The 25,195-nt window shown below is 39.8% G+C and overlaps 1 protein-coding gene across 5 annotated transcripts in view; it reads left to right on the top strand.

Moving 5' to 3' along the window:
* The window catches only part of FRMD4B (FERM domain containing 4B), a 319,908-nt gene that overhangs the window by 228,863 nt on the left and 65,850 nt on the right, over positions 1-25,195 (top strand). For all 5 annotated transcript variants that reach the window (XM_027585166.2, XM_027585168.2, XM_027585165.2 and 2 more), the window contains 2 exons: positions 23,202-23,258; positions 24,089-24,111. In XM_027585166.2, coding sequence (XP_027440967.2) covers positions 23,202-23,258; positions 24,089-24,111 — 80 coding nt within the window. The remainder of the gene's footprint in view (positions 1-23,201; positions 23,259-24,088; positions 24,112-25,195) is intronic.

Raw genomic sequence — 25,195 nt, 5'->3', positions numbered from 1 at the left:
GAAGTCTGATTTAGTGGGGCACCTGGGTGGCTCAGTCAGTTAAGCATCTGCCTTTGGCTCAAGTCATGATCCCGGGGTCCTGGGATCCAGCCCGACGTTGGGCTCCCTGCTCAGCAGGGAGCCTGCTTCTCCCTTTCCCTCTGCTGTGCTCTCTCTCTCTCTCTGTCAAATAAATAAATAAAATCTTTAAAAATAAATAAATAATTTTAAAAAAGAAGTTTGATTTGGATAATTTTTATATCTTCTGTATGGCTACTTAATTTTTTTGAATATATGAGATACAGTTATAATAATTGTTTCAAAGCCTTTCTCTGCTTATTCTAATATCTGTGTCAGTTCTGGTAGGTTTTGACTGATTATGGGTCATGTTTTCCTGCCTACTTTGTATGCCTGATAATATTTGAATGGATGCTGGACATGTTTAACTTTTTGGGTGCTGCATATTTTTACATTCCTGTAAATATTCTTGACAGTTGTGTTGGAATAAAAGTTAATTACTTAGATGCATTTTGACTTTTTTCAAGTCTTAGTTTTATGATTTGTTAGGCTGACCTAGAGCAGTGCTCACTGTAGAACTAATTATTCCCCATTACTGAGGCAAGACCTTCCTAAGTAGTCTACTCAATGACCCATGAATTATGAGTTTTTTCTGTGGGAACCAGCTCTGTGTGAGGACCAGGTACTCTTCCCTTTCATCTTCTTGGATGGTACTTTCCCCAGCCTTGGGCAGTCTCTTTCCATGCATGCAATAATCAGTACTCTGCATATCTTCAGGATTCTCTCTGTGAAGCTCTCCTTTCTCTGGCACTCTGTTCTACAAATTCTATCCATTTTGGTCTCCCCAGTCTCTCAACTCTGTCTCCTCATCTCAGAGAGTCCACCATGCTCCCTCTGTGTAATACCTTCACAGCCTAGAAACATTCTCATGGCAGGAAGTGGGGGCAGTCATGGGGTTCACCTCATTCAGGGTTCACTGTCCTTTGTTGCCTTTTATTCAATGTTTTGAAAATTTTGTTTCATATTTATTGGCTGTTTTTTTAAGTTTTTTGGTTACAGTTTTGTTTATTTATATTTGGTGAGAAGGTAAATCCAGTCCCTGTTAATCCATCTTGGCTAGAAGCAGAAGTATTCAAATCAGAGTTTTTGGTTAATTCTTTGGAGAAAGTAAAAGGGCTTCAGCACCAAAGACTTTATGATAGCCTCTCTTTGTTGAGACTTGAGCTTCCTTAAGAACTCCAAGTGTTGACTGATAAGTAGATACCTATATAGCAAATGCAGCCTTCACTGAGTCAGGAGAAAACATTTCATAAACCACGGTTGGTCATCATCTCCTATGGGGAGAAGTACAATTACCCCTTGTTATATTTTTCACTATCTAGCTGGCCATGGTCCATTGAAACAGTTTCCTTGATTGCTTCTTTGCTCTGTTGCTATGTAAATAAAGATACAATGCAAATTTTAACTCATGATATTTCTCTCGTAGCTTTGTATGCTAAATTCTGTTGGTCTTGAGGAAGTCCTGAAAAGCAGAGTTCTTTTTAACTTCCACTCCTTCTTATGAATATCAGTTCTTGAGACATCCTTTCTAAATAGGAGTGTTTTATGACTTGTCAAAGAATTTAGAACTTTTACAAAATATAGTATTGTTAGGCACTATGACCTATGAATGTTATTGCAATAAATTTTTAAATTCAGTTGTAAGAATTTAGAGTTGAATATTTTCTAAGTAATATGCAGATGGCTAGTAACAAACAGTCCCAAGAGATATTACAGGATCCTGTAAATGATAAGATAATGGGATCAGGTAGCTGTGTGGTAAAGCATCTTTCAAGTAATTTCTAAGATATATGATAATTTAAGAACACCACACATAGGGAATATCATCTGAATCATGGACACAGGAATAAATAAGTTTTATGAGAACATAGTCTCGGCTATAGAATACATGTAGGTGGATTATTGATTGGTGAAAATCAGCCACTGATGTGATAGCTGCTGTTAATTTAGGGCTCAATGCTGGATATGAGAGTGAATGGGGCTTCCTTCCACACTGTGCCAAGAACATGCTTCCCATCAGTGATGTGTTCAGCACCTCTAATCATCCACTACCCACACTTCTTTCTTTCTACCAGATAGCTGTCCCCATCTGCCAACTCCTTCCTTCCACTGAAGGCAGAAACATACAGGCAATGAAAGAGAGCTCTTATTTGCAAATACTGACAAAGCCACAATATCTCTTTGCTTGCTTGGTTAGTAAGAAATATGGCTTGTGATAAAGTTTCTTATAGTGGCTAAAGCTCTGCATAGCTATGTAAATGTGGATTCATATTTAAAAAATTCACCCCTGTGAGTATGTCGTTTGAAACACTGGGTGGTTCCCAATGGTTTTGTAAATATCATTGCCCATACTGTATAGCGAAGAAGCCATTGGTAGCTTTGTGTTAAAAGAAATATTGGACCTCATTTTTGAGTTTGGGTATCCTGGAAGAGTCTGAAAAAGGGAAAGAGATTTTTTCACTTTTGTTTACTCCAAAGCAAATCCCCATGTACACAGTGTGGTACGAATTGGACATTCAGTGAATTGTTGTAGACTAATGCAATAAATGAATGGATGCTGTTGATGATGAACGCTTGTTTCCCAAGAAGCCCAGAAATAAACAAAACAGCTTGTCTGTTGTATCACATGACTAGCATTAACTATGAAATGTGTATAAACTTAGTGAGAAACTAAACATCTAAAATGCTTAAAAATTCATTTTCCAGGTATTACTGAATATCATTTAGTAATGCTATGGTAACTCTAATTACAATTTTCAACAAAAAAAAAATGAGTAAGAATGATCCTATCAGGGAGAAAATTCAATGTATAGTCTAATACCTTCTTTTTAAGAAGTCAAAAACCTGTTGGATTTTTCTCTAGTTATTGTAGATATCAATTAAATGTCAATAGTAATCTTACAGAAGACTAGTTCTGGTCGACTTCAGTTACAAAGCCATTGGTATATAGGCCAAAGTCAACCATGGCTAGAACTGAGTACATAAGAGAGTATTTATTTAGCAGTACTTTCCTTTTTGTGCCTGCTTCTTGCCAGCACCATTTGAGGCTGCTTATAACTGGAAATGCTCTGAGGATTTCTTGATTTTTCTCCTTGCCTTGCTGAGCCATTTTTTCCCCCATTTCGAAATTATCTGGTGAGATTGGGGCAGCATTTCGCATTGTGTGACCTTTGACTACTTTTATCAGATTTACAACAAACGCTCATTTTTAATGAGCAAACTCTTGCCTTCTTGCCCCTCTCCAGACCAAAGAGTCGGAATTGAGGAGAGAGATGGAAAGCAGCCTTTTCAACAAGATTCTTTGGTCATTTTCCTGAGCCCTTTAGTTGAAGAATCACTGGGTTTTCTGGGTGTTAAACAAGCAGAATGTTTAAATATGGGTTGAACCTGGCTTTGAGACATACGAATCAAGGTCCAGAGACAACTCTAGAAAGATGCCTTTTCATTTCTCCTCTTCTTTCCTGGCAGTTAAAACAGGAAAGCCATTTCCCCCTTAAGAACAGGAGAGCAGAGGAAGGTATGAAATTGCTTTCCAGCTCTGAGACTAATTGGAAGGAAAGAAATGTTTGCAGAGCCTTTTCTGTACATTTTTGTGTGTGTGCTGCTACTATGCTAAGTGGTACACATTTCACTGCGTTTGATTCTCACTCTAGCCCATGAAGAAGAAAATGTGTGATCCCCTTTTAGAAATAAAAGAACAGCGGCCCAGGCGGATTAAGTTGTTTGCTTAACATCACAGAGCAAGGTGGGAAAAGTATCCTTAGAAAATTATACCAGCAAGATGCTGGGGCCCATAAAAGCACCTCTGATTTGTCTCTGCTTTTCTTTGATCATTGCTCCAGGGAAATAAAAGTGTCCTCCATAACTTAGACCTCGGGGACTATTGTTACAGGGTGGGCAGGTCACAGCCCCTAATGAGTATTGAATACATATAATTTGCTAGGCGCTTACTGCATATATTCATTCATTTAGTTCTCCAAACCTTACCTAAGTTCTATTATTTTCCCCCATTTTACAGGTGGGAATACTGAGGTAGAGAGGTTAAGTAACATACAGAAGTTCGCAGAGCTAATAAGTGGAGGAGCCAGGATTCATCCCAGGCTACGTATGATGCCAGAATCTAGGACTTTAACCACTACATATACTGCTTCTGGATGGATGAGGGTTGTCTATCCCCTCCCCATGGGGGAGGTGGATCTGAGTCATCTGAAGTTTAAGCTCCTTCTTTCCCTTATTCCAAACTGTGTTGTACATACTCATGGTCTTAGGCCGTGGTGGTATAGATGCCTTCGGACACTAGGGGCCAAATGGCTTCCACAAGTTGGGCTGGGGGACAAAGCACTCATCTCCTTTCCGAAGGGCATGAGCACTCATGGAGGAACAGAACCTACCAGAAAGCTACAAACGGCCCCATGTGGGTCAAGTGTTCCCCGGGAGAATGCTGGTGTCTGAGTTGTCGGTCAGGTGAGGGCTCTTGAACCTGTTTGGCTTCCTTGGTGAGAATGCAGAGGGGCACACCTTGCCTTTGCAAAACAACCACCTGTGCCAGGTGGCAATGACGTGGAAATTCCGAAACTGATACTGGGGAACCCTGGCAGCGCTCAGCGTGTGGGCAGCGGTCCACCTTGGGCAGCCTGTTGCCTGCTAGGAGAGAAGGCTGAATGCCCAAAACAGGACTGCAGGTGTGGCCCCAGTTACCATTTCTGGAGGCCTCCATGACCACGTCTGACTTTAGTCACCAATGCACATTTATGACCACCACCCCTTTTTTAAAATCAGTGATTTGAAGACGTGCTTAGAAAATTAAAATAGCGTTGGCCACCTTGTCTCTTTTAATGTGTATAAAATTTTTATAAGGAAAAGGCAAAGCAAGTGGGGTTCAGGAGGTGCTCTGTGGGGGAAATCATGCACATGAACGAGGATGGCAGCTCGACCTTCCTGAGAGCTTCCCAAGCAGCAGGCCTTGATTTCTTTCTTTTATTAGCTCATTTAATCCTCTCAATAACTGAGAGTGTTGTTTATTATTGCTTTAACAAATGAGGAAATGGAAACATAAGTAAGTTAAATAATTTGGCCGTGGTTAAATCGCTCATTAGTAGTGGAGTAATCACTAGGCAGCCTAGCTCCAGAAACCATAGTATTTGCCTTTCATTCATTCATTTGTTCATTCGTTCATTCATTCATTCATTTAGTCAGTAAAAATTTACTGCATTCCTATTTAGGGCCAGCATTTCTGATGAGTGCTGCGTTATCAGTATTCTAACACTAGTACCTTCCCATGGCCTGTCCTAAGTCTTAAGGATTCTTTCATTTGTACATTTGTGTGTAGATGTGTGTTGTGTTTACTTTAAAGGCAATACATATGATGATACTTTCTAGGACATAATATTTCTGAAAGATGCCAGGGACCGTGGAAAGACTGTGCATACCCAGAATTCACTGATGCATCTTGTCACTCCTTCATAATAATATAAAAAGCAAGGGTGAGACATTTTCCTAACTCTGCAATACAAGAAATCTCACAAACAGAATTAGGAGTCTGCAATCACCCCCACACACAGAATACTGTACTTTACATCTACAGCTCAGGGTGCCCAGGTGTGGCGCAGTTGGTTAAACGTCAGACTCTTGGTTTTGGCTCAGGTTGTGATCTCAGGGACTTGAGATTGAGCTCTGCGTAGGGCTCTGTGATCAGTATAGAGTCTGCTTAAGACTCTCTCTGCCCCTCTCGCCCCCTCCCTCCCCCTCCCTTACACACATACTCTCTCTCCCTCAAATAAATAAATGAGTTTTAAAAAAAAATAAATCTGCAGCTCAAGAATCTATCTCATGATCTTAAGCTATTTTCTTACCAAAAAGAGTTTAAGCAACTTTGAATATTAGACCACTTTCTTGGAAATTCACCACATGCTTTCAACATGTTCAAGACTTCAAGAAGTTCTTCAATATGCAAACATATGATTTTGTTTAACCCGATATTGTCCAAACTTACTTGCATATGAAATTTTTCTTTCAAGCAATATTCATTAATGGACTGCTGACCACACTTGTGAAAATGCCATTGTGGATATATACTATAACTCTACTGTTAAATAATAAAGCAGAAAGTGACAACTGTAAGCCTATGTTAGATCTGACCACAGGATAAAACCTAGGTCTGTTCTGATTCTTCAAACAAAATGTCTTTGGATTCAGTCAAGAGATGCTGACCTGGGTACTAAGCCAGTTAGGACTTCCTCTGCTCCAGGCAGAGCAGGAGGATATACCGTACCAAAAGGAGCAGACATTGGCTCAGGAACGCCCTAACAGATTTCACTATGTTCCCTTTTCTTTTCTCAAAAGCTCTCATCTCTTTGTACCTCAAATAATGTAGAAACACAAAAGAGCCAAACATTAGTAATCCTATTAAAAATTAGTTATTGCAAGACTATCCAATCATGTTTATCCTTATCCTCCCTCCAGCCCCATTTCTTGACCGAGACCTTATTAGATGTGCCCTTTCATTAGTAGACTTGGTGAGAGCCTCAGCCCGGCCTCCCTAAAACACGCTCTTACCCCACTTAGAGTGATAGCCCGTATTGCATAATGGTCTTAGCATCCGAATGCCATTTGCTTTTAAGTGTGTGCACCTGGAGGCACCAAAGCTCTTTTCAAAGCTCTTTCGAGGGCAGTCTGGCCATGTCCATTAAAAGTAAGAACATGTCTTTTCACCCAGTTGTCCACCAACGTTAGGAATAATCCCATGGAAGATGTTACTGAAATATGAAAAGATAAATATAAAAAGATCTTAAATAATTCTTTCTAATAGAAGGAAACTGGAAACTGCCAAAATACACTTCAACAGGGGTTCGTTAAATCAAGGACAACTCATTCAGGTGATAGGCTCCTGTGTGGCCATCAAAGAGTAGGGCAGCCCGGCTCTGCTCGACTGACATGGAAATGTGTCCAAACTACCTTGTCGCGTTTAAAAAGAATCAAGCTACAGAACAGCAAATATATACTGTGATTGTTGTTAACTTTATTATTTACTTTTATGCATGTAAAATGGAGTTTATACATAGGGAAAAATAGAAAAAAGTATGGCATAGCCTAAATTTCTATTATCTCTGGGAGTGAAGTTATGGAACTTTTATTCCCTAAGACATGCTTTTATAATTTTTTTTAACAAGAAGCTTGAATTATTTTAAATAAAAAAAATAAAGACAAAAGCAGTCAGCATAGTCACTGAACTTTACCTCTTTAAAGCTGTGTGAAGAGAATAAAAACATTTTGCTTATCACTTTCCCTCCATTAGAAAAACGCCCAGTCACCTTTCTCACTGGGCAAAACTGATGGAAGTTGAAGATTCCTAATTGCTTTATCTAGAAAAGCAAAAGGTCTACTCTTAAAGACAATGGGTAGAGTGGTGGTTTTTTCCCAATTGTAAAAGTAATACTTGGCCGTTGTAGAAAATTTAGAAAATGCAGGGGGAAAAAAAGGGATTGATTCATATGCCTAATACTGGGGCATTAATTGTATTATTCTGCCATATTTCTTTCCTTTGAGCATAGATTTTTCTTGGTTGAGATCACTTGCTGCCTACATTTTACATTTTGTTAGATTTTCAACTTTTTATGTATGTTGAAGCTGCTTTAATCTTATCTGGCCCACTTTTCTCCCTCTCTTCTTCATGTTCTTATGTTTGGAGAGTAAGCGTGCAGCATGGGGAAGGAGTACAGGGATACTTTGCCATTACACATTTTTATTTCATTAAATATAAACTCACACATGGAGGATAGGGGCCAGATTTTCTCTGTGTCAGAACCTCTAGGACCTTCTTAAGTAAAAGGTTGTTAAGTGGACAAATAAGTGAATGAGTGAATGATTAAAGAATGAACAATTGGATAGCCCGGTTGAGGCATTTTAGGAAGTGAAATCGACAAGACTGCACCTCCCCAGTTTTCACTGCCTCCCACCCCCGCCCGCGGCCTACAGGGGCTGTGGAATGCAGTGACTCTGCAACCAGGCACCCTTGGCTCAAAAACGTGGCCTTGGCTTTCACCTGGGCATGGTACTTAAATTTTTAAGCCTCCGTTTAACTGTTAAAGCAGGGGCAAGAATAGTACCTGCCTCAATGGATAGGTTAATATATGCAAAGCGTATAGAACAGCGTCTGGCAGGCTGTTTTGCTGTTCGCCGTTTTGCTCTTCTTACTACTGCCATTCTGTATCAGGCCCTTAGGAGGACACACAAGCCCTGGATCAGTACAGGATCCTCTTCCCATACTCACCCTGTGGTCAAACTGAAATAACTCCTCGTTCCCTGACCATCCCAGTCTTTGCCTTTTGTAATATACTTAGCCTGCTGAATGTCTTTTTCTCTTTTATGTTCTTGTTTCCCTGCTGGCTGCCTTTCTCCCTCCCTTCCTTTCCCTCTGACAAATATGCCGTTTATCCTCCAGAAATCAGCTCCAGCCCCTGCCCCTGGAGCAATGCTCCCCTTATGCACCATCACCAGCGTCCTCCAAAATAGTCTTTACATGCTTCTCCTGACTCTCCTCCCATTGTGTCGAATTGTTTGTTCGTATATCTGCCGCCCACGACCAGAGACCAGACTAAGTGCTTGGGACCAGGTCAGCCCTTGTTCATGCTATGGCCCAAAATCACTGGCACAGAGCCTGGCCTATGCTGGAGGCCCTCAGTAAATAGTGGTCAAGTGAGGAAAGTAAATGGAGTTTACACTAGCAACTGCATTGATCAATCTTTCAAAATGGGCTTGTGAAAAGATCAAGTTAAATTGAAAATCAGTTCTGAGTAACAACCATAAAATTAGACTTTTTCAGCTTTCAATCTTATTTTGTTTTCACTACTTAAGATGGAGTTACTGCTCCTAAATTCAATTTTCCAGTGTTGGTGCCGCACTTGTAACCTTGAAATTCAGTATACTGAACTTATTGGAATACAATTTAGACATCCCACGATCGGATTTGTAAAGCACGGGCGTCTCAGCATATGTACTGTAACCTTTGTTGCTATATTCACTGTAAGTACCTGTGGAGACATTCAGGAGAATCACTGTAAAATCAGCTACAAGGATAGGTGGACACACTTCTCTGCTCTTCAATTCAAACATCTTCTCTTGGAATTCCAAGGAAATAAGTCATCGACTTTTGATAGCCTCTGGGACAGAGGAGCATTGAGAGTATATGCAGAGGGAATCCAGTTAATCCTAAAACCTCTCGTTAGCTGAGTCTTCTGGCATTTTCTCCCACCCACACATTCAACCATACTACCCTGGATATCACTGACTTTTCTTTTTCCTTCTTACTAGAGCCAAGTTACCATAGAAGCAACAAAAAAGCAGGGATGGGAGAAACATTACAGAAATGAATCCTCCCCAAAGTTAATACATGAGCTCGTGAATAGTACTAACTATTCTAGCTGCCCGGTCATGGCAAAGAGATATTTTTTAAGTACACATTCATGGAAAGACCTGCTGCTATCCCTATTTATAATGTCTCTTTTTTTTAAGATTTTATTTATTTGAGAGAGAGAGAGAGAGAACACTAGCAAAGGCAGGGACTGAAGGAGAAGCAGACCCCCCACCTGGGCAAGACGCCCGACATGGGACTTGATCCCAGGACCCCAGGATCATGACCTGAGCCAAAGGCAGATGCTCAACCTACTGGACCACCCAGGTGCCCCCCTATTTATAATGTCTTAAGAGAGAGAAATGGTCTCAGTTCCATTTAACCTGACAGAACATAAGGCATACTCCTCTGTAACCAGTCCAATACTTCAGCATCACATTCCTGCTTCTTGTCCCAGAATCACTGCATGTAATTCACCAAACAACAATTTGAGTAGTCACTGAGAACTGAAATATATTCAATGTATCTGCTAACCTGGCAGTTTTAACATTTGGGATTTGAAGAGTGAATATATGTGTGTGTGTGTGTGTGTTTTAATCCTCAAGCTCTTTTCAGGATGCTGAAATAATTTAAAGGATCAGTAACAGAAATTGAATTTTGCAGGCTGTAGTTCTGTCTACACAGAGACGATCGTGCCTCCTCATAATAACCAGCCACCAGTATTTACCAAGTGAAGTCACTAAACTAAACATCAGAGTTGGTTTGAAGGCTAGCCAGTCCACGAGGAACAAAGAAATCTAATATCATATTTTAAAGGGCTATTGCGAGTTTTATAATAAATATTTCACCTTTTTCTGTTTCATGTGGTTTTTCCCTCTGTTTTCCTGACATTGAAATTATGTGCATCTTAAACCATGAGCATTCGGATATATGCCGCCTTGTACATTTGTGAGAATCAAGTTTTCATAACACATGCCAGTTTGAATCCTCGGGGACTGGCCGTATATGCCATGTCATTTGCCTTTATCACCTCCCTGAGATGGTAGAGGGGAAGGTGTTTGGTCCCCAGTGGAAAGAGCTGAGGTCTGTAGAGGTAAAAGAACCTTATCACAGAATAAATAACAAGGAAAATGCCTTCCAGATGACACTAGCCTGGGTAAATTTGCAAAGAATGAATTTTTTGTTCACTGATTTTTGGCCAGCACAAATAGGCACTCAAATATTTGTTGAATGCATTGAGAAGAGCTACTAAAAATGCAGTTGAAAAGCCTGCATTTCCTAATGGTGCCATTTGGCATGAATTATCTTAAAACATTTAAACTCAGCATTCATACGTTTGATAAAACATCATCTCAGAAATGAGCTGTAAGAAGAGCACTACACTATATTTGACTCAAAAAAGTCATAAAAATAGTATGACCAATGCTTGGACAGAGGCAGGAGGAGGGAGATGGTCCATTCATCTGAAAATACAATATCTTAAATGTAGGAATGAATGAAATGACTCTGTAAGATGTTTTCTCAATTTATTCTAGAAATCACATTTCTTTTATGTTTCCTGCTTTTGAAAATGCTTAGCTTGACATCCTTGAAGACACACATCTTGGATTTCAAAAGGAATATGGCAAAGAAACTTCCCAAAACAAATGTATCCATACCAGATCTCTCTATATATATATCCATCTTTTTACCCCTCAGCTATCTGTCATCTCTTTGTTTAACTCAAACTACAGCCAGATATATTTTGCCTTTCTGCAGTGTTACACATGCTCAGGAGGCCTTAGGAGGAGATTTGAAGGGCTATCTTTATATTTTTCCAAACAGAGGAAATTGAATGGAAGATTCCCATTTCATAAGTAGGCCTAATAGTGATGTTTTGCAATGTGGATTCATTAGGAAACAGATATCCATTTCAGTTAAACCTGTTGAATGGGCCACAAATAGTTACACGTGTAATATACACTCTAAGAGTGTGAGAGACTTCTCAGCTAAAGGCAGTAGGTCACAGGTGCCGGCCACCGACCAAGATTATTTGCTCGCTCCTTGGAGAGACTGTCCAAAGTATGGCCCAATGCCTGACATGGCGGGGGGCGGGGTGGGCACTGAGGACAGGGGGTCCCAACTGCTCACTGTGAATCCTGGCTCCACCACTCACAGTCTGGGTGGCCTTGAGCAACCATCCCGTTGTCTTCCTAAGCTTCAATCTCCTCCTCACAGGGCTGTCCTGAGGATTCAGTGAATTAATATACGTCAACCTCTTGGAATAGATAATTAGCACTTCAGTGTTTCTTGTTTTTGTTGTTGTTATTGACAGTATTATTCCAAAATTCTGTTACAAGATGTTTTCATTTATGAGAAGTACTTGAGCATTAAAGAAAAAACACAATTACGGCATAAAAGAATGTTGGTGAAAATATTTTAAGCGTGGTATGATCTATTGGAAAAAATAAATAATAACAAAAAATAAAAAATAATAACTAACCCAATCAAATGGATGCACAATAGTCCTGAAAATAAAAGTATCATTGCGTATTTACTCATGCAAAAAAAAAAAAAAAAGTCTAGAAAGGATACTGACTTTAGCAGAGCTTCTTTATTCAAAGGCTTAATTTTAATATCATGGCCATAACTTTCTCCTGATTCATCCTTTTCTCTCTCTACTCATCTTTTATTACCTTGCAAGCACTTTGCACTGTTTTTAAAAAAAATATGACTAGTTTTTCAGCTGAACACCCCACTACTACAAATTCAAACTGTAATCATAAATTGGTGCCAGGGTGCATTCAAGCAATTAGAATGCTGTAATTAAAGTCTGCTGTGTATGTCATCTTATAATGCATACAGGTAAGTACAGAAGTCGAGAGCTTGGTTCTAAGTATTTACTTAATGACGGTTATTCATTTGTTCCGCAGTTGTCTCCCCTCGTATTTATCAGATGTGGGTGCCTTGGAACCTCCATGCTTATTAGCAGAGCCTGACCTATTTAGGCTTCCTGCCTTTCTTGCATCGCCTAACAATTTGGCCGTAGATCACCACACCTAATTTTCAGGGCAGTCTCATAAACATTCGCTCCCTTGCTTTGAAACTGTTGGTGCAAGAGTTTATAAAAAGGACTCAGATATTGCAGAATGGTGGAGCCAGTCTCTCTCGTATTTACCATGTGACCATCTCATTCTTTCTGGGCTTAAGAAGAATAAAGTAGAGCCTCAAGATCTCAAAATGGGCGGGGGGTGGGTGGGTGGGGAGAATAAAAATGAGAGTTGGAAGCAGAAAGACTCATAGTCCTGATATTTTTTGCAGCGTTATCTGATAGGACATTGTCCTCGAAATGTTTAGTGTTTTTTTCTTAAGTATAGATTAATTCATTAAAAATATTTTTTGATTGTCCACAATGTGGTAGGCACTATGTAGATGCTGGTGTACAACTTAGAAAACAGATCTCTGCCTATGTAGAGTTTGGAGTTTTGTGCAATGAATACCCTATTTCACAAGCTGTGTGTATCTAAAATCCAGTTCCTATTCAAGTTTTTTTAATTGTCTCATTAATGTTCTGTATAGCTTTGGGGTTTTTTCCTGTTCTGATCCAGAGTCCAATCCCAGATCACACATTGCAGTTAGTCATCATGCCTCTGTAGTTTCTATAACTGGAAACAGGTGGCCAGTCTTTCTTCAGTTTTTCTTCCACTGGTACTTTTGAAGGGTATAGGCCAATTGCTTTGCAGAATGTCTCTCCATTTCTGGTGTATGTATTTGTATAATTCAGTGGTTTAAAACATGTATCGTGTTGGACGTGTCTCAGAATCATCTTGGAACTTGGTGAAAATGCCGAGACCCACACCCTGTCCTATTTCATCCTGTCTTACTTCAGTCAGCCTGGGCCTCTGTATTCTTCATTAGCTCTTGTCCCAGCAATTCTGCTACACACCAAAATTTGCGGGTCACTAGTCTAACATAATTTCCTTGTGGCAGGAATACTGCGTAAGTGATGGGGGTTCTCAGTGTTTCTTGCAAAGAGGCTGGCCAATGTCAGTATACCTCGGGGGGTTTTTTTTGTATTGAAAAAATGTACTTATTTATTTGAGAGTGAAAGTGAGCGAGCACATGTGCATGTGCGCGCGCGAGAGAGAAAGAGCACAAACGGGGAGAGGGAGAAGCAGACTCCCCACTGAGCAGGGAACCAGATGCGGGGCTCCATCCCAAGATTCTGGGATCATGACCTCAGCCAAAGGCAGACGCTTAACCGACTGAGCCACCCAGACACCCCATCAATGTATTATCATCCATTCTGCCATTCATTTTGATGATCAAAATGCTCCTATTGCTGTAGCCTTGGAATCAGCCATTTTTCCTTTCCAGGGAGAACCGTATTTAGAAATCAAGATCTGGTTTGTATTTAAACTAGTTGGAAGTTCATCCCAAGGGGAAAAAAAAAAGTGTCACCTGTCCACCTAAAAATAAAATGCATTGCATGAACCATACCTGGGCTGATCCTCGGGAAAGTGCGGTCTGCCTAGTTTCCCTTCTTTCTCATTTCCATTTCCGTATATTCCTTTGATTATCCTCCCACAAACAAGCACTAATTCACATGCTGCAAAACTTTCTCTTTCTCTTTGCTCCTATCTTCATTGTGATCAAGTTTCTGAGAAGCGGTCTGCCCAGATACTTTGGTCATAATGCTTATGTCTTTGAAACTGTGATACACACCCACAGAAACACCTGTACTTATTGGCTTTACTTGTAATGCTTTTTCCTTTTCCAAAGCATTTTTATATCTTGTTTTTCTTTTTGTCCTCAAACTCCGTGAAACATGTGAGACAGGTATTATTATTTTCCTTTTATGTTTTTAGAAAGTGAAGCCAGAAGAGCAAAAGACTTTCTGACATCTAACACCAACTTGTGTTTGGTGTTTTGAGTTTGCGTACTGAGTCCTTGACACATAGGACTTAGCTTACAGTGCCCATAGCTGGTGAAGCCTGGGCTGTGTTCTCATGGTTCAGAAACTCATTCTGAGTTGAAAATCAAGGCAAATCAACTGAATAGTGAATCAAGAAACACAAGAAGCATTCCCTTTTTTAAAAGGAAAGAAAAATACTTCCATCGACTTTTTACCTCACTACTCTTTTAGTTGATCTTCTACAAATATTATTGAACACCTGCTCTGTGCTAGGCAGTGTTCTAGGTCCAGGAGATATAGCTAGGGCCAAATAGATAAAAATCCGTGCCCTTAAGGATCTTACCTATGAGACAGGGGTGATAGTGGGTGGGAAGAAAAACAATAAAGAAAATAGATAAGGTGTGTAATGCATTAGAAGGTGCAAATAGGATCACTAAATACTTCATACAAGGTGCTCACTGCTCAGCTCCATGCCCGAAGGTGCCATGAGACCTTGGACCTAAGCAACTGAAGATGGAACTGTCACTAAGTAAGATGACAAAAGCTTTAGGGAAGGTCAGGAGTTCTGTTTGTTTGCTTCTCAGCTGTATATTATAGTATAACACACATATAGAAAAGTGCACGTAATGTAAGTGTGCAGCTCAACAAACTTTCACAAATTGAACACATCTGTGCAACTAACATCACTATCAAGTAACCAGAATAGTACCACCTGAGAAGCCCCTCACATGTTCTCTTCCAGTCATTAATCCCTCCACTCCCGTGACTTTTAATAGCATTTATTACTTTTGGGTCACTTTATATTTCATATAACTGGAGTCATACCACTTATGCTCTTTAACGTTTGGCCTATTTTTGCTCAAATTATGTTTTTGAGATTCATCCGTATTGTACGTAGTTTAGGCTAGCTTGTTCGCTTTCATTGCTGAATAGTAGTCCATAGTCTAAATATACCACAGTTCGTTTGCTCATTGATGGGCAATTGGGGTTGTACAGTACTTAGTTATTACAAATAGCATTAGTGTCCATCGTTTAGGGGACATATGTAAACATGTCCGTCAGGTGTTTACCTAAGAGCAGAATTGCTGGGCCATCGTGAATATGTGTGTTAAGGTTTGGTAGACCTTGCCAAAAAGTTGGTCCAGAACTAAGTTATAATCCACCAGCAGTGATGAGAAGAATATAGTTTTGGATGTGTTAAGTAAAATGTCTACTTCATGCAGTGCAATCAGATGGACCAAGTACATTGCAAAGAAGTACACCAAAATATTATTTGAAGACGATTTCACTATGTGCCTACAAAATGGAAATAAATAAGCTAAAACTTATTGGCATTATAAGCTTTGGTGAAGAAATTTAATGGTAGTCAAATATGCTAAAAATAATAATCTTACATAATGACAACCAGGAAATATAAGGAAAAACGTGGTCCCTTTATAAAGGAAAATATAAAATACTGAGTATTAACCCTAACATTGGATGTGTGTGATCTTTATAGTATATCATAAAACCTTATGGTCACTATAAAGCTATTTTTTTTAATAAATCCACTTCAGTAGAGACACACATGGTTCCAAAGAGGAAGACAAATTATATATATATATATATATATATATATATATATGTATGTATATATATATATATACTTTTTTAAACTTGACAAGATTATTTTAAATTTAAAAAATATGTGAAAGAGAATGTTAAAGATTATTATGGAAAATTAAAGCACTTAGATATTGAGATATATTATAATGGAACATTGATGAAATGTTACAGAACAACACAAAAATTGAACAGTGTCCCAGACCAAAGTAGATTACTATAGATGTAGTAATATGGAACAATGTAAGAAGCAACATGGTGCATAGTGCAGAGAGAATGCAATGAAAGAATCTTTGAGCCTAGGCTTTATGATAAAGGCTTTATATTTGTCCCTCATTAATGTTCTAAACAGCCCACTAAATTCAATATTATCGTTCCCCATTTTGCAGATGAGGAACTGAGTTTCAGAAAAACAGCTTGCTCAGAACCCCAAAGATTCTTCCAGTGAGGGAGATGGGCCCCAGTCCCGTCTGATTTCACAGGCCGGGAGAGGGAGAATAGATTGAAGGATACAGTTTTTACCCAGTAGGCAACACAAAGGGTTAACATTGGTAGCTCAGACAAAAACTAAGTTCTCAAATAGGTAAGTGAACACAGGGTCACTTCACACAGGCAATAGCAAACAATAAGCAATTGCAAGAGAGAGACTCAAATTGATTAGTAATCAAAGAATTGCAAATTGCAACAATTTTGCAGTATTGATAGTTTTCCAATTAGCAAAAATAATTTTATTTGTTTGATGTGGCGTATAAAAATACATACATTTCCCTAAGATGGAAAAATTAGTGAGAGTGTTTGATATCTTTATCTGGGTAATGATTGCATGAGTGTATACACGTGCCAAAATTCACCACGCTGTGCACTAAGGTTTGTGCATATTACTGTATGGACCTCCATAAAAAAGAAAAAAGCACTTTAAAATATAGTCAGTGATGAAATCAGAGTTACTTGTGAGAAAATAAAAGTAGAAATAATTAGATACTGCCAAGGTTAAGGTTGGTATAAAACATTTAGCATGGTTAATATAAAGCATTGAATTTGAAACCCAACTTCTCTTAAGAACCACAGCAAAGAAGGAGTTATGATCACTTGCATAACTCACAGTGGTCATTAAGGCAAAAACAAAGCAGCTGCTCGGAGGAGCGCAGTCACTACTGGTCTTAAAAACCAGAAACTTCTCCCAGGGGTCCTCATGAAGGACTAGTACGTGATGTAATTATCTATATCCTCCACAACACACCTAGAGTTACTAAGATAATGAGGTTCTGAGGGTTGCTTCCTATATAGTTTCTCACTAGAAGCCAAAACACAAAAGCAGTTTTACCTTGGGACAAGACTTACGGTTCAGTTTTGTAAGTTTCTGATGCTTCTAGCTTAATCCAGGAATAAAACTGAGAGAATCTAGGTCACTGGTTCTCAACGGGGAAACTTTGCCATGCAGAAGACATTTGGAAATGTTTGGAGACAATTCTGATGGTCACAACTGGGGTGGGCGGGGAAGCTGCTCCCAGAATCTAGTGGATAGAGTCCAGAGGTGCTGCTCAGCACCCTACAATGCACAGGGCAGCCCCTACAAAAAAAAAAAAAAAAAAAAACACTATCTAACTGAAAATGTCAATTACCCCAAGGTTGCAAAACTTGTCTAGAAGAACAAATGGAAAATATATATCGAGACCATCCTCCAGAAACATTACCTCTCACCACTAGCTTGGACAAAAAAGGACAAAGTATTGGTCCATTTACACAAGGGGAATGGGGGGGTGCAGATGTGGTAGTCATGGCCTGGTTTCCTAGGGGCACCATAACCCCTAGAAGACAGAACTAGCACAGGGAAGGATCCTTCTATGGGCCAGCAAGAACTGCCTTGTAAGATAGTGGGTAGCTCTTAAGTGTTGATGTGCCACCGCCACCACCACCAGACTAATTGTATGAAACCAGTGAGTCCCTATATCTGGAATTCTCTGATCTGGCAGATTCCTCCTCCATGTAGATGTGCCCACAGAAGGAATTAAAAAGTCTCCTGGGAGCTACATCCATTCTCACTCATCTGTGTGCTTATCACATCTGTTCTTTACCCTCTTTGTTTGCTGGCTTAGTGGTAAACCAAAGCGAGAGCATCTGAGCAGCATCCGAGTCTCTGCTCTTGCCAATTTTTGAGTTTTAACCAGACTTCGAAGTCTGGCCTGGTTGAGCAGTAGATGCAGTTGACTACCAATGTCGGGAAGTCCCTTTCTCTCTGTCTGTAGGCAGTGATTCTCTCTGGTTCACGTCTGCCCAACTTTGCCCTGAGACACAGTGGGAGAGAGCTTTCTTCCCTCAGCTCTAATTTGGAAAATCCCTGGGACTGTCTTTGGACCAGCTTCCGTTGCTTGTCCACAGAACCATGATTGTGTTTGCACACAAGCCAGTAGGGAAAGAAGCAGTTCTGAAAAGAATAGGCTCTTCTGCCCAGAAAAGGGGATGGGTACTAGGCAGTCAAGACAAATAGATATCCAGCGCTCTGGGAAAATATGTCAGCTTTTTACAAACTTTTTATTTTGAAATTATTTCAAACTTATGGAAGAGTTTCAAGAATAGCACAAAAAATGGGGTATGTCCCTCAAACTAAATTCACTGGTCATTAACATTTTGCCACATTTGCACTCCCTTCCCTTGCCTGCAGATGTGTAATTTTTTTCTGAATCATTTAAGAGTAAGTTGTCCTTAAATAATTCATCATATCGCGCCTAAGATCAAAGACATCCGTTATGTAACCATGTCACAGTAATCATATTTAGAACATTTAACATTGAAGCTATACTGTTGCACAATGTACCGTCCAGTTGTACCAATAATGCCCTTTGTAACAACTTCTCTTGGTACAGGATGACACCCTGCATTTAGTTGTTGTGACTGCTTAGTCTCCTTTCCTTCGAAACAGTTCTTCAACCTTTCTTTGGCATTCATCCTATCGATATTTTTGAAGAGTATGGGCCAGATATTTTAATAGAATGACTCTCCATTTGGGTTTGTCTCATGCTTCCTCACAATTAGATCTAATGGTGTATTTTTGGCAGAGATACTACCCAGTGGTGTACTGGTACCAGTGGTGAGAGCCAATTCTCACATCACTTCCCAGCAGCGTGTTCTGTGAGGTCATATTGGTAGTTTGACATCAACTATGGAGGGAGTATTTGCACCATGGATATCAACAGATGCTACAAATGAGGCATCATCCCCCCTCCTCCAAGTTCTGGTTGTGAAACATATACATTTACCAACACAGCCATATATATAGGTGAAGTTGTGTCCTTCTCAATAAATACTATCAGGAGGCACATGATGCTGGTCTGTCCAGTTATTGGTGATATCTTATCACTTGATTAAGACTGTATCTGTCTGGAGCACCTGGGTGGGGCAGTCAGTTGGGTAACCAGCTCTTGGTTTTGGCTCAGGTCGTGATCTCAGGATTGAGCCCTGCACTGGGCTCAGCACAGAGTCTGCTTGGGTTTCATTCTCCCTCTGCCCCTCTGCCCTGCACATGGGCTCTCTCTCTTTCTCTCTCTCTTTCTAAAATAAATAAATAACTCTTAAAAAAAAAAAAGATTGTACTGTCAGACTTCTCCATTGAAAAGCTAGCATTTCCCCCTTATCATTAAATTTCCCCAAAGAGAGATACTTTGTGATTATATAAATACCCTGTCCTGTTTCTCACCAAACTTTTACACAATAGTTTTTATTTCTTGAAAACTATTGCGTGGATAATTAGTACTATGATGACTGTAAATGATAATTTTGTTTTCCTCTCATTTCTTATACATTTATTTGTTGGTGTTCTACAAGCTACCTTTTTTAATAGACTTAACCCCAGAATAGCTAGATAATTAGTGATACACTTGGAAACAAGCTGACTTCCCCCAGCAGTTTGTGAGCAAGTGATTCATGTCCACGGTTGTGCAGAATAAGTTTCCATGAAGTACTACATCAATACAGAAAAAGCAGATGGGTCTTCAGAAATAATTCTCCCATTCTAAGTGTTTGTGTTTGATGGTCACTCACCATCCCATCAACAGGAAAGGGGGCATTTGGAGTCATTTTTCAGTCTTCTCTGATTCCAGTTTTTATCAAAAGCATGCCTTTGGAAGATTCCTGGTGAGAGATTGACACCGGAGTCAGAAAATTAACTAGTGCATGGCGGAATGGAAAGAGCACTGGACGAGAAGCCCAGAGTCACGGTCGGCTGTGGGGTTGGGTAGTACACGTCATGTCCCCGATGCTCAGTGCCATCATCTCTAAAATAATATGAGTAATTTTTTCACTAAATTCCCTTTCAGATTCTAAAACTTTCTGTTATTCTCCTCTACTTGTGAATCAAAACCTGGAGTTTACCTCATTAGCAAGATGTTTTGGTCAACTGAGCTAACAAGCCAAGGACAAAAATAAGATGGCCAATGCGGAGCCTGAACCTAGTGACCTAGGGACTGGATCCGTAAAGCAGCTAAATTAGGCATGAGGGTAGAGCACCAAGACTTGATACTGTTTCATATTACCCTTGTGTATTCAGCCACATCATCTGACTCACTTCTCTGCTCCTCTTTGTTTATCCCTGACAGTCATGGAAACCTACGAAGGATTCCATTACTTCTCTCTCTGAGGAGATCCCTCTCTCAAGTGTTAGCTTGCCCAGTCCCTATAAGGTTACCTCCGTTGCCATAGTTATAAGCAAAAGAAGTCTTTTATCCTAGGACAGACAGCAATTTCTAAAGAACTTTTGCACTTCAGGCATGAAATTCCGGAATTCTGTATATGTCTTAATTGAATTTCACCATGCGAAATGGCTGAGAACGGGGCAAATAGTATTATTTCTGCTTGATCCAGTTTTGTGAGCTCCCTGCACAAGTCAGGTAACCTTGGCAATCAGTATTAGAATTCAAAATATGTTGCCTTGGATTTCCAGAACAGTGGATAGGAAGAAGGTGAGGTGTAGGGACCGAAGTATATAAAAGAATGTAAGGCTTGGCCAAACCATGGATTCTCCTGTTTCCCTGGAACCAGAGTTCAGTAGGCCCCACCCCTCCAGCCCACCATCACCCTCCTCCACCAGAATTGTGTTGTGGCAACTTGCATAGGTGGAAAAAAAAAAAACAACCCACAGGTGAGTTGCATATTTGCCTCCCCACTCTTCTGGAGCTGTCTGAGCCTGGCACTTTGCATGCTTCAGCTCCTCATTTCAGCATTTTTAATATTTAATGACCCTTCTAAGGTAGAGAATTATTTGGCAGCATTCTTAAGAGTTTCTGTCTGAGGCCTTTTTATCTGCTGAACTTCCATTTACTAAATTGAAAAGTTGGTGTCTCAAATATTGTTTGGATGACTCACCTAAGGTTCTGCTGAGGCAAAGAGGGTCATGGGGGGTCAGAAGAGTTGGCAGTCATTTTCAATATATTTTATTTAGCTTTTGTTTTGCTAATTTCCGAAACAACCCATTTTTTTCTCTTTTGTAAGATTTTAAGACAAACAGGACTTTAAGTTTGGGTGCAATTTCAAACTCAAAGATGTCTTTGAGTGTCCCTCCCCCTGTGACCCCCTCCCTGAGTTGTTGTTGTTGTTATTTTCCTTTGAGCATGAGGAATATAACCGTTGTAAAACTTTGTCTTGATCAACACCCATCTCACCTGTTGGATTAAATGCTTCATCATCTTTCACCAGATTAGAAAACCACTGTCTCTTGCCTGAAAGACAGAGGGCAATCAACCTGGCTTCTCTTTGATTTTATAATCTGTTTCTAGAGATTAGAAGCAAGCTTTGAATTCCAAGGCTCTAGGCCTGTCAGCTTTTAGAGCAAAAAAAGTTTGGAGCAGATCCCTTGCCTCAGGTTTCAGAAAGGAAACTTAGATGTCGCAGGATGAAATTGGTTTGTTTTCATTTTGTGACATAAGGGAAACATAATTATCACAGCTGGCGTTGTAACGCCCTGGGTTTTTGGTTTATTTTATTTTTGTGGCTTTTAGAAGAATTATTGTTATTAGTTTGTTTCATTTTTGAGAACCCCAAATCCAAATCACTTGGAAACGTGAGAGAAAAGCATAAGCCTTTCAGAAATCTGCAGTGAGCTCACTGCTTCTGTGAACCTACCTAGTTCGCCTTTACTTTAAAACTACTTAATTACCCACCATTGATGCCCTGGTACAACTAGAATAACTCTTCAGCCCAAATTCAATAGGTAAAAGGGAGAAATAAAGAATTCAGGGCATTTTCTAGGCTCATGAGTTCCACAGTTTCAAAGACTCTGCACTTTCAAGTACTAATTATACAACACGTAAGCAAGGTTATATGGAATTGTTTTAGTGTATGTTAATGCTTACAAGGTAGTGTATCACCCAACAAATTTTTTTTAAAAATGAAGATCCCGCTATACCATTCATTGTGGTACTATATTATATGATGCAGTAATGGTATTAACGTATATGATATTTAACAAAATAAATGAAGGCATATGTGAATATCATTGCTAGAGGCAATATTCCCTCCACACACACTTATGCATCCCTACCAGGGTACTGAAAAAGCATTCCTGTTTTCCAGGGCCCCACATTCCTATTTTTGGTGTGGGGGGAGATCTTAAAGGATGAAAAAAATAAAATAATGGGTAAAATGATAAATTAGAGTTCATCAGATTTCAGTAAAATGGAACAGAATTTCGGTCTTCTCTAAGTATTTGCTGTAACTGATTCTTAACGCTTTACATTTTGTCTCTAACTGTATAAATATTAATTCAACAATGTGTCATTGATGTCGAAGTGAATTTACATTTTTAATAATAGTTGCATTGTGTGTATACCAAAAAAAAAAAAAAACCATGTGGTGACACAGAAAAAAATATCTCAGGAAAACACAGAACGAACAAATCTAAGAAAATCTTCAGAGCTTAAAAATGAACCTGTAGGGATAAAAATCAATCATTGGGAAGTTGTTTGAATTTTCAGCCTCAAAGTCATTTGTGTTTCTTCCAGAATACCGCTCTCTAAACAAAATTCCCCACAGCTAATTAAAGTGTGGGCGCGCGCGTGCGCACACACACACACACACACACACACACACACACACACACACACGCACACACACACACACATTGTGGCTTCCCCTGAACCCTGGATGCGCCCCTCCACGCCCCCCTCCCTTTCCCCTGTAATGGTATGATCTGCGTTTGATTGTAAACTGGAGGTGCCAAGCTGTGACAGCTTCCCCAACTCCACAGCCATTTGCTACAACCTAGGGCAGCCTGTGTCCAGTGACGCTTTGCTTTCCCACCCCCCACAGGGGCAAATCGAAGCGGACAGCGAAACCATCTTCAAGTTAGCAGCGCTTGTGTTACAGGTAAGAATCAACCAACTACCTCTTGCCTGCGCCTTTTTGTTTGTTGGTTTTTGTGAACTGCCTGCAACTCTGAAACTTTCTCTCATGGGCCAGTGGCTGATAGATTTTTTAAGCCAGCTGGTAGTTTGCCAGTGAAAAACGTAAGCGAGCCACCGTTTTCTGTTTTAGCATAATTTGCATGAGCTATAGGGTGGTATTGTATGTCGCAAAGGAAAATGAAATTTAGACTGCTCTGGGGGAAGAGAATTTAGATCGTACTTCTGGAAAGGAGCTCTGGAACAGTTGAATTTGGGAAGCAGCAATTGTTACAAGAGCTGTAATTTTCATTTAAATTAAGTAACTTTTGTAGACATTTTTCTTGAGGTCGAGGGCAAGAGCAAGAGCCCCTTAATGCTTAAAGACGCTAGTTGCTGAAAAACCAAGCGTGTTCTGTGCTGGTTTAAAAAGAGAAAACAAGTAGCACGCGTTGATTTACCTATGTCCGGTTTAAAAGGTCTGTGTCCAGACTAGAAAGTGCTGCTCGAATAGACGAGCATTTATCACATGATCTTAGAGACCTAAAAGAAGAAATAATCATCTGTGCTTTTTCAGATATATTTGTCTCTTCTGTTGAAAATTAAAAAAAAAAGAATATGAAGTATTTCATGGATACTAATGTGTTCTCACCAATGCCACATTCTTCTCCGTGGCCCTAGAGAAAGTGTTCCTCGGGGACACTCTTCAAAACAAAACTCAGGCACTTTTAAGAGGGAAACGTGACCAAGAGTGAAATTCATTTGCTTAGTTAACATAAATTCATATTGATCATCCATCTTTGTTTTTTATTTCAGGAGGCCAAAGGGGATTATACCAGGTAATGGTTCCTTTTCTGATATTACTATGCAAAATAACCCTAGCTGAACCCTAGCTGAATGCCGTTACTTTAAATAACAATGGATGCAAACTCAAAAGAAAGTAGATCTCAAGGCGGGAGACTGAGATCTCTTCCCTCTTCAAATAAGGACCCATTCTTTTTGTGAATGAATCCAGCAAGGAAGCTTTCTTAGAATTTTTCAAGCCAGAGTGACAGTGAATTGTAAACAGAAGCCCTCCAAAGTTCTATTTTCTGTTATCTGCTAGCAAGATGAAGAAATCCCTAAAAAGCTTTGGTAGCCGTGCTGACTTTTTTAAAATTTATAAATAATCCTGTGTTGGAGGAGTTATAACATATGCACAAAAAGATAACTCCATCAGCTGCTTAGTTAAGGGATTAATGGGGGCTTGCTTTTTGCAGCTGCCCTGCAGGGACCTCCCCCTTCAGACACTTGACCTACCAGTGGTATTGTTGCCCCTGGGACACTTAACTGGTTCTAACTGCCTAACTGGCCACCTCATCAGAGTGTTTATGTTCATGCCCTACCTGCTCCTTTCTGCCCCTTTTAATGCAGTAGTTGGAGTCGGAGAAAATCGAAACGGTTAAAGGTGGAGGCAAGGCCTCCAATTAGAAGCAGCCCACAGGCCAGTGACCCATTGAAAGCCTCACCTCTACCATGTTAATGTTCCACTCCTAGTAAACTTTACCCGTAGATTATTTACAGATGACCTAGCACTCATTCCCAGCCAAGATTTTGAATAGTATGCTCCTTAAGGGACTGATAACCGAATAATGCCTTCCATGCCTGAAAATGTCCAGTCAGGGCATACTACTTCACCTCAGAAACTCCAGATCCTCTCACCTGCCCATTCAGTTTGGTAAAATGACTGAGGAGTCCATGTAACACACCACGATCTGCTCACCACATTCATTAGCTTTGTTTTGTGCTGTTATTTTTTTAGAAATTTGTGTTTAAGTTAGGAAATAGGCTTTGAGGGAAAGGAAAATACATTTAAAAATATATTTTCCTGATATATGTAAATATATCAGGAAAATCTATAAACACCATTATTTTTTAATTGAA

Source organism: Zalophus californianus, chromosome 1 (genome assembly GCF_009762305.2).
Source record: "Zalophus californianus isolate mZalCal1 chromosome 1, mZalCal1.pri.v2, whole genome shotgun sequence".
Classification (NCBI taxonomy): domain Eukaryota; kingdom Metazoa; phylum Chordata; class Mammalia; order Carnivora; family Otariidae; genus Zalophus; species Zalophus californianus.
This window is presented reverse-complemented; position numbering and strand designations above follow the sequence as displayed.